We start from the raw sequence: 12345 nt of genomic DNA, 5'->3' as shown, positions 1-12345 counted from the left end.
AAAAAAAAAAAAAAAAAAAAAAGACCCACTTCACGGGGGCAGTGTTGGTACTGATGCCAGAAAAGGCCTCAGAAGATGAAACTCGAAGCCATCAGAGAGAAAGACAGAAAACTGACCTGGGGGGAGGGGCAACAACCCAAAGCACCCTGGACAAAAATAACAGAAAAAGAAACAGCCACAGTCACTGAAGAAGCTTACCCTCCATCCTCAGCAACATTTATACTCATGTGGAGCCTCACAGGCATGGTACACACGTGTACACACACTCACACAAGCACATCCTCTCATGAATATAAACACAACCAAGACACAGGATAGCATAACTGCAAGCCAAAACCTATGACATCACAGATTCTAGGACGTGCTCAGTGTCTGTAGGATGTGAGCTCTTGTTAGACATGTTCTCCAACAGAAACTTTCTTCTGGCCATAAACCAAGTCTCAATAAATCTTAAAGGATGGAAGTCACAGAAGCTGTCCTCTGACCATAGAACAAGAGTTGTGAGAAAAAGAACATACATTATTAGAGTCTGTTTATACAAACAAATACTACAAATACCGGCTCATCATAAAGCAAGCCAGCTGCATGGTGGCAGCAGCGGACAGAAGGAATGACAGGGCCCAGAGCTTTTATGTGCAATGCACAATCACAATTTGGTCATACTGAGGGACTCATGGTGTAGACCTGTATCAGAATCCCCTCACTAAATATTCCAACTAGATAGATGAACCATTTGTCAAGAATGTCTCAACAAAGGCACAAAAATTTGAATTTCTACTACGAGAGTAATCCATTCTAACCATGACCTGTAAGGACCATGAGGCCCTGAGTCATGGCTGATGTTCGCTAGGACTCAGTGCAATGACAAAGGGGCTTCCTTCCTGTTCCTTTGCCAATAACCACAAGAACATTTGGGGATAACTCATCCCATAGTCCAGTTTTGCTTGAAGATAATGTAAGTGGAGGAGCTGTTTGAGAAAGTTACAAGTCTGCCAGCTGCAGAGATGCCTTGGTACTTAAGAGCACTGGCTGCTCTTCCAAGAGACCTGGTTTTGGTTTCCAGCACCTATGTATGGCTCATAACCATCCATAGCTCTAGTTCTATGGGATATGACACATTCTTATGGCCTCTGAGGGTACCATGCATGCATGAGGTACACATACATGAATGTAAGCAAAAACATTCCTGCACATAAAATAAAAGAAATCTAAAAGAAAAATCTGCCAAGCTCAGCTGGGGTGGAGGACTGGCCTGGAGTTTGTGTCTCTGTCTTCTACTCCTACAGGCTTGAAGCTGGTCAGGCAAATGTACTGAAAGGCAGAGAGACTCAAAGCTTACATCCCCTTCAGCCAGTGATCACAGTCCAGTGTTTCCCAAACTATGGGTCTCAACCCCTTTGGGTATCAAAAGACCCTCTTGTAAGACTTGCCTAACACTATCAGAAAAAGCAGTTGTTTACAATTCATAGCAATACAAACCATAGCAAAGTTACATTACAAAGTAGCAACAAAAATAATTTTATGGTTTGGGGTTACCACAACATGAGAAACTGTATTAAAGGGTCGCAGCATTAGAAAGGTTGAGAACCACCACGACAGTCCCTTCTGGAATACTGGAATGGTCTTAAAAAACACCTTAAAGCCAGGTAGTGGTGGCGCACGCCTTTAATCCCAGTACTTGGGAGGCAGAGGCAGGCGAATTTCTGAGTTCGAGGCCAGCCTGGTCTACAGAGTGTGTTCCAGGACAGCCAGGGCTACACAGAGAAACCCTGTCTCGAAAAAACAAACAAACAAAACAAAAAGACACCTTAAAGTGTCACACTGAGCATGCCTGGATCATGGGAAATTCTGATCTCCTTTAGGATCTCTGCTCTTTCCTCATTTGCTGATGAGAAGGCAGCTTCCTTACAACTGTCGTATTGTGGAGCTCAATCTGGAACCTGTGTCCAGCTCCCATGGCAGTGAGAAACTATGCTCAGACCATGTGACTCCATGCTACACTCACCTGTCTGCAAGGGCCAGATGGCATGCCCCAGTGAGAGCAAGAGCACACCCAGGGCTGACCCAGCCACCGTGTATGGTGAGGAGTTCAAAGGAGCTCATCGGAAGAGGATAATTTTTAGTGACAACCTGTTGGAAATTTTTGAATAACATTTTTTAAAAAATATTTCTTTTACAAGGGAGTGAAGCAATCCAGTCATTTGTAAGGCACATATAAACACTATTCTGAGAAAGTAGAAAGTCTCAAGGGCACAGAAACAGGATACTGCCACTCTCTATGGCCAGCACCAGGGGTTCTGAGGAAACTGAGCAAATAACACTTTGGCTGCAATGCCATGTGACAATGCAGGCTCAAAGTATACTGCTGGTTTCTAAAGTGTCCCAGGAATCACTGCCTAAGGGACAGAAGTCTCCTCTGTGTCAAATGAGAGTGCTTGTTCAACTCACTATATAGGCAATAGTAGCCCGGGAAGGGTGCTGTACAGCACCTACCTATTTTCCTGGGGCCAATACCTCTAGCACACCGGCACACACCAACACCCTGTGGGTGGAGATACCAGTAACTCACTGCCATGCAGCAGCAATTCCAGACTCACAGCACAGGCAGGTCAACCAGGGCCACAGGCAGACAGAGTGTCACACAGTCATTAAGGAGAGATGAGCCCGGAGCAATCACGATCTTCAGTCTCACTGTCACTTACTTCATTATGTCACTTACTTCATATAATTTGATTCTTAATAATAGCAGTATCGAATGTCTGACCCACAAGCTCCTGAGCACTTCATAGGCTCCAGGGACCTTGCTAGTCAGCTGTAGTTGCCCATTTAGCAAAGGGTGCATCAGCAGAGGGAAAACAAGGGTTACCCAAGGAACACACAGGACTATGATTCTTGCTTTCCACCTACTTCAGAGGTCCCAGGCCTCAGCTGAGGGTCTATAGTGTGACTGCTCTCCTTAGACAAATGTTGTAAGGTATTAATTAAGGAGAGTGTAGGTACCAAGTCCCCAACACAGGAGGACAAGTGACACTGGTTTGAAATCAGCATTCGTGCCAAAGGCTGTATCAAGGGCAAGCAAGATATCGCCATGATGGGCACAGGCTGTCCCACTCAGGACTAGAGAGGTTGGAGACCTCATGTAATGTCCTCACGGCAGCTACAAGACAACCAATTGGCTCCTGTGCTGGTCTGAACTGGCCACCTGAAGGAACTTTGCACCCTTAAAGAGACTGAGCAGGAAACATAGCTGGCTTGAGAGCAGCACAGTCAGCTTTCTTGGTGCAGCCAGTGGACCTCATGGGTTGCCTAGCAGCAGGATGTCTGGAAGGTAGAGTGTAAAGTCAGCTGCTATCGGATGTCACATCATGGCACTACTGGTGGAAAGTAAACTGGAAAATAAACTCCAGCCCTCCACGGGGAGTGGCTGTGGACTGCATGGAATTCCATTCAGTACTGCTCTCACTGGACAATGGAACTGACAGGTCTTCTCCAGGACAAAAGCAGCCACTTCTGACTTAAAGATAACACAGCTGCTGCAGAGGTTCTAGAGCCATTTCCGTGAACTATAGTCTTCCAAGGAAAGCTCAAAAATACATGAACTAATATTTAATATGAAATATATTCAAATATTTTGGAAAAGAGTGAACTAGACATTTTGGCCAGAAAGAGCAGGGGCCTACATACTCCCATGCAGGTTGGTACACAGCCTTCCAACAATAAGTCCCTTCTCTGTTTGGGACACTGTGCAGATGCCTGAGTACAGGGCCACACTCAGCTCCCAGGAAGCCTACACTGTGTGCCTGTGGTCATCAACTCCGTACACTGCCAAGAGCAGAGTTAAAAATAGCAACAACCAGGCCTTGTTAGGTAGGTTTCCTCCAAAGAGGAGTACTGGTGACCTAAAAAGGAATTCCATCCTGTGGGCTGTACTACAGAAGCCCAGCCACCAGGATAAGCACTGGGGACAAAAGAGCTCTCTGGCTTGCTACCAATACCAGGCTCTAAACACCCACTGCCCTTGGGCTCAGGTGTGGGCTCTACTACATCCTATGGGCTGGGCAACAGGCACCCCCATACTTGGGTCTATGGTTCTCTAGTTTGGGATCCACTAGATACAGCTCCTCAAAGGCCTCATCAAATGACCCTTTTCAAGTCCATGCCTAGCACAGAGGGCCAGCTTGGGGTGGGGGGTGGGGTCAGGGGCTCACTGCTCTACACAGAACACTGTAAATTTCCCTGACCCCATGGGCAGGCAATGTAGCTGGCCTAAGAGCACAGCCCAAGGTTTCTTGGTGAGGGTGAGGCCAGTGGCTCTTGCTGTGTTCTTCCCTTGTAGGCAAAACTACTAGCAGTTTCTCTGGGGACTTAGGAGAAGCCTGCAGCCAGGGAAGAGTGACAGACAAGGCAGCTGTGGAACGAGGTCCTGCCTTTGGACCCCATGCTTAAGGACTTCTAAGTCATACAGACTGATTCATTTTCATATAAGGAGTCTGTGCCTCTAACTAAGGTCAGAGCAAATTCAAACTGAAAATCACATGCACAGAGCTGCAGGGCCTTCACTAGTCTCCTGGCTTTCCACCAGAGCCTTGTGAGCTCAGCCAGAAAAGCTGTGGCACCATCAGACAACCTCTCTCAGGAAGCTGCCTACCACACAGAATCTTCACTCTGGCCACTTCTAGCTCACTGGTGTTTACTGTGAGGCACGCTGTAGAAAGGGGAGCCCAATATATGAACTCCAGAGCCTCCAAGGTTCCCAGAGCTCCTGTCAGCTCCATGAGCTGTGACAAATTAAGGCATTTTCTCAGTCGAGCTTCCCTCCTTTCAGATAACTCTAGTGTGTGACAAGTTGACACAAAACCACCCAGCACAGTCCTCATGGCCCAACCAACTTTCTTTTTCTTTAAGTGTCTTGCTCCACCCATTTTCCTGGGGCATGACAAATGATACAGTGCTAGAGAGGAAGACCTGCAGTGATACTGAGTCTCCCGCCTTCCTTTCTTCCACCCTGTCGCTGCTCTTCAGGCCCTGCTTTGCACACCCTGGCCTGGCTCTGAGAGTGTCCAGCAGCCCTTCCCCAGCACCACAGATCCTCAGTCCCACCCCTCCTCTCTCCACAGGGCCTGTTTGCCTCTTCTCCCAGCTCTTGTCATCCTGACAACACTCAGCCATGTGGCTGCAGGCATTTCTCACAGCCTCCTTAAGCCTCAATTTCCTTATCTTTAAACCTGGTATGAAGAATGACTCAATCTCCAAACTTCTGAGGAAGTTGGAAGGAAGGGCTGAGCACAACCTTGTCCCCAGGGGCACCCACAATGATGCAGCTCAGGAGTCCCTTTCCCCCCAGCATTACAGCCCAGGGGGACCTAGCACATTGCAATCCAAGGACACCAGAGAACTTCAGCCCAATGTGTCACAGCCTGGAGATGCCATTACTGACTTAGGAAATGGGAGACATAGGAAGGACAAAGACATAAGAGACATGAGACCTGTCATATGAAGGTGACAGCACTGGTACCCAGTTTTTATTTATTTATTTATTTATTTATTTATTTATTTATTGTTTTTGGTTTTGGTTTTAAGAACACTTCATCTAAAGCTCTTCTCACAGACAAGTATCTTTACAGGTTAATGATTACATGAGTGAGTAGCAGCCCAGCCCTCACCTGTGTCACCTGTGTCAGCCTGGGGCTAAGCTGCTGGACCACTGATAGAGATCATCGAATGTCTCTGAACATCTAAAGATGTGTTTCTGGAGATCTGCTGAAGACAATGCTCTAGGAGGGGACTCTACTGTAAAACTACCACACTCCTTCCCAAAGAGACCCTGCTGGATGGTTTTATGTCAACCTGACACAAGCCGAAGTCATCTGAGAAGGAGGGAACCTCAATTGAGAAAAAAAACCTCAGTAAGATCAGGCTGTAGGCAAGCTTATAGTATAATTTCTTAATTCATGATATTTGGGGAAGAGCCCTGACCGTTACTGGTGGTGCCACTCCTGGGCTAGTGGTCCTGGGTTTTATAAGGAAGCAGGCTGAGTAAGCCTACCTAAGCAGCACCCTCCATGGCCTCCAGGTTTCTGACCTGTTTTAGCTCCTGTCCTCACTTCCTTCAGTGATGTGCTATAATGTAGAAATGTAAGCTGAATAACCCCTTTCCTCCACAACTTTCTTTTGTCATAGTGTTTCCTCATAGTAATAGAAATCCAAGTCAAGATGTACTGACCACACCAATGCCTGGTGTGTCTCATGCTGCTGTGGCAGCAACTTCATCAATACAGCTCTCAAGTAAAAAGCAGAAAAGGCAAGCAAGCTTGGACGCCAAGGAGAAGGGCAGATGAGGCACTCAGCAGCCAGCCCCATTTCCTGGTGTCTGGCTGCCCTCAACAGATAACATAAAACACGCTTGATTTTCAAGGCAGCACAAAACACAAAAAATATTTTATTACTAACTATACTGATCACACACAATAACAGTTTAGAATCACAGGGTTAAATCAACATATTATTAAAATAAATTTCATGCACTCAAGCCAGCCTAGTCTACACAGCCAGTTTCAGGCCAGCTACATAGTAAAATTCTGCCTCAAAAACAACAACAAAAACAATACACTCTATTTGTCTCCTTCCACTTTGTAAATTGTGGTCCTGGAAAACTTGAAAGTGTTAAATTCCTACCTGATATTTCTAGTGTCTTTCAGTAGTAACACTGAGTCTTCAGAGCCCACAGGACTCACTAGCTCAGCCAGACCCAGACCCTTTTCTCTGTGAGCCCTTCAACTACCAAGAGCTGAGGACAGCCTGCTCCATGCAGAGCACAAAGCTACAGTTCACTCCATAGCCCTCAGCATCCCCAGAGCAAGTGGGGAGATGAGAAGGACAGGTCAGGGCTGCCCCGCCCCGTGGCACACAAAGCCCCCTGTCTGAGTCCTAGCAGCACTGAACCACAGGGACTCACAGGTAGTTCCCTTCTTTTTGAAAATTCCTTTAATCCTCACTCTAATGGGGTGGGTGCCATCACCCAGGACAGGAGGTACAGATGGGTCACAAAGCTTGCTTGAAGTCACAGAGCGAGGACAGGCTGTGGTGGGAATGGAGCCCTTTCTGTCAGACTCCTGAGCCTTCATTGGGCTTTGCAGCCATACTCCAAAGCCTCTTCCTGGTGGGTACAAAGGGCCTGTGCCCTGCTCTGTGCCAGCAGACCACTTAAGCTAGAAACACAGCCTTGGCATGCAGGATCACTCCCTTCACAGAAGACATGATTGGCAGATCTGCTTCCAGGACTTTCTGCTAGAGATAAATTTCCAGAAAAGTATTCATCCAAACTTAGGTCCTCTTTACAAAGGCTGTATTTATGATTACTGATCAGAGCCAAGCAAGATGGCGGCACCTGGAGTCCCAGCTACTCAGGAGACTGAGGTGGTAATGCTTGAGTTCAAAAGTTCAAGACCAACCTATGCAATAAAGTAAGATCCCAAACAAAAAAAGGTCTGTCAATCAGAACCATGTGCCATGAACATACTTGTCAATGATGGTGACTGAATTAAATCTATATTAATAATGTCTTCAAATCAGACAGACCCATGGTCACCTCCAGCCCCTCTCCATGACTGATGGATCACATGTGCCCAAGGAGGCTATGCCAGCAGGGGTTCCTATGTGGCTAGCCCCCTTGAACATGATTTCCATCACAACCCACAGCATTTCCATTATGAACCATCAGGAGTGGGCCTACCCCCAGAAGAGCCAAGTTCTCCAAGGTCCCTGGGGCCTCCTCTGACACGTTCTGCCCCATCTCCCTAAACTGTCTGTGTCTTCTGCATCCACCACCATTCAGGCTAGAAGATGCTTCTCTTCCAGCGTTGGTGATTTGTTTTTTCATTCACCCATCCATCCCTTCCACACTTAAGCGAAGAGAAGGACCAGGATCTTTCTGACAGAGTGGGACAGAGTGAACGTGGGCATAAAAGGCCATTTCTTCTATAAGAAACACAATACTTAGCTAGTTAGTCAGTCAACAGGGGACACCTGCATCCTTTGTAGGCATGGCACTCCACAGTTCAATTATGCTGACCCCAGTTTCCCCCACAAAGCACCCAGGTTGACACTCTCAGGACAGTTGTGAAGCCAGCATTAGCTAGTGGCAGCATAGGCAGTAACCTCACCACACTGCCCTGGTCAGCATATCAGCTGAACAAAATGCTGGAGAAGGGGCAACCTACATACACAGTTCTGAAGACAGAAGCACGAGGTCAAGATGCTAATGCATTTGGGGTTGGTGCAGACCATCCCTGATGTCTCCTGTTTACATGGGCACTCACCCCAAGACCTTGTCTAAGCCTCATCACCCCATAGGTCTCACCACTGGCATCATTACAAAGGAGGCCGAAGCATAGTGAAGACTAAGAATGTCTGAGTCCCACAGCAAGCATGACCATGTAAAGGATCTAAAACAGCCCAACAAAACAGGAGCAGCTCGTGGGCCTGGCAGACTCAGACGCTTCTTTTCAGGTGTGCCTGTCTGTGCTGCTCTCTCCTGTAGGTGCTGCCACAATGCCCTTCCCAGAGTCAGGGGGCAATGGCCAGCCACACCTGGCTACATTCTGAACATCCATTGGTGCACATTCCTGGAATAGACTGAGAGGAATTGGTGTCCATAGAGAATGACACACATATGCCCAGTAGCTCTGGTCAGAGGTAATCCAGATCCCACCAATGGGCAAATCTCATGTCACATGTACAGTGACAGAAGAAGGAAGCCATACCTATAAAGTGACATGTGATGCCTCCAAGTCTTGAGAGGTAAAAGAGGGAAGCCAGATTCCAGCAATGGCATTCTGGAATAGGAAACTCAGACTGGCAGAACCTCAGACTACCCCTGGGAAGCAGGCAGGATGGCCACACCCTGCCTGGATCTAGACACATGAGGTATCGATGTGCAAAACCACACCAACAAGCACTTCGAGTTAAAGCACTTGGGCCCAACAAGAGCTAATATACAGCAGGCCTCCTCACTCCTCGGCAAATCACGCTGGCAGCAGGAAGACCCAAGGGGCTCCTGGACTACCCTCAAGACTGGTATCACCAACTCCGGGACTCCTGCTCTAAGCCAGGTACCAAATTTGCCTCATGCCTGTAAGGCTTTTGACAAGGCATTTCTGTAACCTCAGCCAAAGGGACAATCTGAGAGCAAAGGAGCCTGACTTTATCAGAAGCATTATCATATACTTGGGCTCATGCTGCTCCATGGCCTGCACCTGGGGCCCTGATCCAGCTGCACCCTGCTCAGACCCCAGTGACAAAATTATTCCCAGGGCCTTCTTTCCTTCTCTATCTCTCCCACTGCCCCTGACCAATAGGCTCCTCTTGTACTCCACAGAAGACCACAGCACTGGCCTCCTCACCTCTGGCTGTGGTACACTGTGAAAATGTACTGCTGCCTATTCTAGGCCAGGCTCTGACTCAGAAGTTGCCTCTATGGAATGAGACTAGTTTATATCGTATGTTTAAAAGAAGCTGTACCTGGTGGTACAGGCATATAATCCCAGATACTGGGGAGCCTAAAGCCTGCCTAGCTACATAGCCTGGGTAACTTAGTAGGATATATCTCAAACTTTGATGATGATGATGATGATGATGATGATGATGATGATGATGATGATGATGATAAAGAGGAAGAAGAGGAGAAAGAGGAGGAGGAGTGGGAAGAGGAGGATTTTTAAAGAGAAAGGGAAGATGGGAATGGGCTCTAGCTCAGTGATATTGTGCACACCTTACATATGTGAAGCTTGAGATTTAATCCTCATACACACAATGAGGGGAGGAACAAAGAGGTTGCAGGGAGCTGGGCATGGAAAGGGAGCTCCTGTAGGACCTTAAAGATGAGCTGAGGCCCCAGCTTCTGCCCAGGCCGCTCTGTGAGGACCATAATGAAAGGGGGGCAGAGAAAGAAGCAGAAGGCCACTGCCTCTAACCAGGACAAGGAGCAATGACATGAATGGAGTGGCGAGGTTGTGGTACTAGAATTCAGATGACAGACGTACCCTGAGGGTGACAAAGGATGGGAGGGACATGGACTCCACAACTGAGGACTAAAGGTGAGGACGAAGGGCTGAATCAGGCAGAGGTAAAACTGCAGAGCCGGCCAGCAAGGGTGTGTGAAAGATGACACCCATGAGACACAAGGATCAAAGACCCAAAGGGGCACCAGGTCACTCCAGAAGCTGGAAATGAGGTCGGGAAGAAAAGGAGAGATGCGAACAGTGTAACAATCCAGGGAGCCCCAAGCATCCTCAGAGAACTTCAAAAGGAGTGTCTCAAAATATAAAAAGGCAGCCTGCATCCTGCATCCTGGGCACTGTGGCATCCTGGGCACTGTGGCATGCTGGGCACTATGGTACCCTAGGCACTGTGGCACGTTGGGCACTATGGCACACTGGGCACTGTGGCACGCTGGGCACTGTGGCACGCTGGGCACTGTGGCATGCTGGGCACTGTGGCACGCTGGGCACTGTGGCATGCTGGGCACTAGGCACTGTGGCATGCTGGGCACTATGGCATGCTGGGCACTGTGGCATGCTGGGCACTAGGCACTGTGGCACGCTGGGCACTGTGGCACACTGAGCACTGTGGCATGCTGGGCATTAGGCACTGTGGCATGCTGGGCACTGTGGCATGCTGGGCACTGTGGCACCCTGGGCACTGTGGCATCCTAGGCACTATGGCATCCTGGGTACTATGGCATCTTGGCAACAGAAGGACACCTGAGGGGCAAGGGAGCTGCCAGGGGAGTACGGAGTACACAAGTATACAGCTGACATCAGTCTGGACATCTACCTAGAATTTGTCCCCCACCCCTATCAACTCCTCAAAGAACCCAGGTAGCCCAACAAGGTGGCATTTCTGCTCCATAGTCCTGTCACTCATCCACAGCACATGACAGTCATGTGGCATGTTCTGAGCCTGGCTTCTCTCAAGGGCATGGATTACAAATAAAGCAGCTGTACATATTTGCATCAGGCCTCAGCATAAACATGCCCTCGTGTCAGCTAAGTAAATGGCAGCAGGCCCTGCTTCCTAAAACTGGTATAGTGCTATGAATCAGAGAATTAGACCCAATAGATCCATGTATTAGCCCTCAGGTTCAATCAGCTGACAAACACACCAAAACACATGAGCTTCTGAGAATAATTCATCCCTAAGCCACCCCCCCACCTGTGATTTCTTTTCATTCTTTAACACTGTTTTCATGAAGAACTGCTCCTAATTATGATGAAGTCTAACTTTGGGGGTTTTCTTTCTTGGATATATTTTTAGTGTTGGACATAAGAAATCTTTACCTGCCAGGCGTGGTGGTGCACAACTTTAATCCCAGCACCCAGAAGGCAAGTGGATTTCTGAGTTCCAGGCCAACCTTGTCTACAGAGAGTTTCAGGATAGCCAGGACTATACAGAGAAACCCTGTCTCAAAAAGACCAAAAAGAAAAAAGAAAGAAAAGAAAAAGAAATCTTGACCTAACCTAGGATGGCATCTTTTATTGACCAATCAGGAGTAACTTAGGGGGCAGGGTTCCATAGCAACCTTCTTTTAAAACTTCCTTCTAGAACTTTCATGGGGTTAAGTTCTACATTTGCTCTAGGGCCTGTGTGGGGTCAGTTTTTATACGCAGCAGCGAGGACTGACATTTAGCTCTATGACTCATGTTGAGTCATAGTACAAAGTGTGCACTTTACAGGTGCACGTGCACCTGCCTGAGCAGCTGTCCCAGTACACACTGGCCAGGCCACCGCTCTAAAACCTGAATTCTGCGCGGCTGCCACTCACTTGCTCACGTCCCTGGGTCTCTTCTCCATCTCTGCTGTCAGACCCATCTGTGCCTCCACTGTCATCAACTCATGTCTAGACTACTGCAGCTTTATGATACTTCCTGAAACCAGAACTTTTACTTCTCAAATCTTGTTTTTCTTTAAATTGTTCGGCCCTTCTAGTTCCTTTCCTTGCCCACATATTTTTAGAATCATATTTTAACTTGTAGAAAAAACTTCTGCTGAGAATTATTTTTGAAACAGGGTCTTATTATGCAGTCCAGGCTGTTCTCAAATTCATGATCCTCCTGCCTCAGCTGACGAAGTATAGAGATTACAGGCATGTACCACATACCTGACTTCTGCTGAGATTTTTATCACAACTACATTAGATTAGTAGTATATCAGATGATGGAGAATTAACACTGACAGAATTCACATCTTCTAATCCATGAATGTAGCATCTCTCGAGTTCTTCATGGTCTTTATTCTTGTGTTAGTGCTGCATGGCTTATCAGCATGCATATATATATATATATATAT

At 47.5% G+C, this 12345-nt stretch overlaps 1 protein-coding gene across 7 annotated transcripts in view; it reads right to left on the bottom strand.

Annotated features, from left to right (window-relative positions):
- The window catches only part of Inpp5a (inositol polyphosphate-5-phosphatase A), a 186826-nt gene that overhangs the window by 108215 nt on the left and 66266 nt on the right, over window positions 1–12345 (bottom strand). Inside the window, exon 1 of one of the 7 annotated variants that reach the window (XM_031388694.1) lies at window positions 2006–2124. The exons of the other annotated variants lie outside the window; for them this stretch is intronic. Coding sequence (XP_031244554.1) covers window positions 2006–2029 — 24 coding nt within the window. The 5' untranslated portion in view covers window positions 2030–2124. Of the gene's footprint in view, window positions 1–2005; window positions 2125–12345 lie in introns of those variants that run through there. 7 annotated transcript variants of the gene reach the window in all.

Source organism: Mastomys coucha, unplaced genomic scaffold (genome assembly GCF_008632895.1).
Source record: "Mastomys coucha isolate ucsf_1 unplaced genomic scaffold, UCSF_Mcou_1 pScaffold21, whole genome shotgun sequence".
In the NCBI taxonomy this organism is placed as follows: domain Eukaryota; kingdom Metazoa; phylum Chordata; class Mammalia; order Rodentia; family Muridae; genus Mastomys; species Mastomys coucha.
Note: the sequence above shows the minus strand (reverse complement) of the source record. Positions and strands in the feature narration are given on the sequence as shown.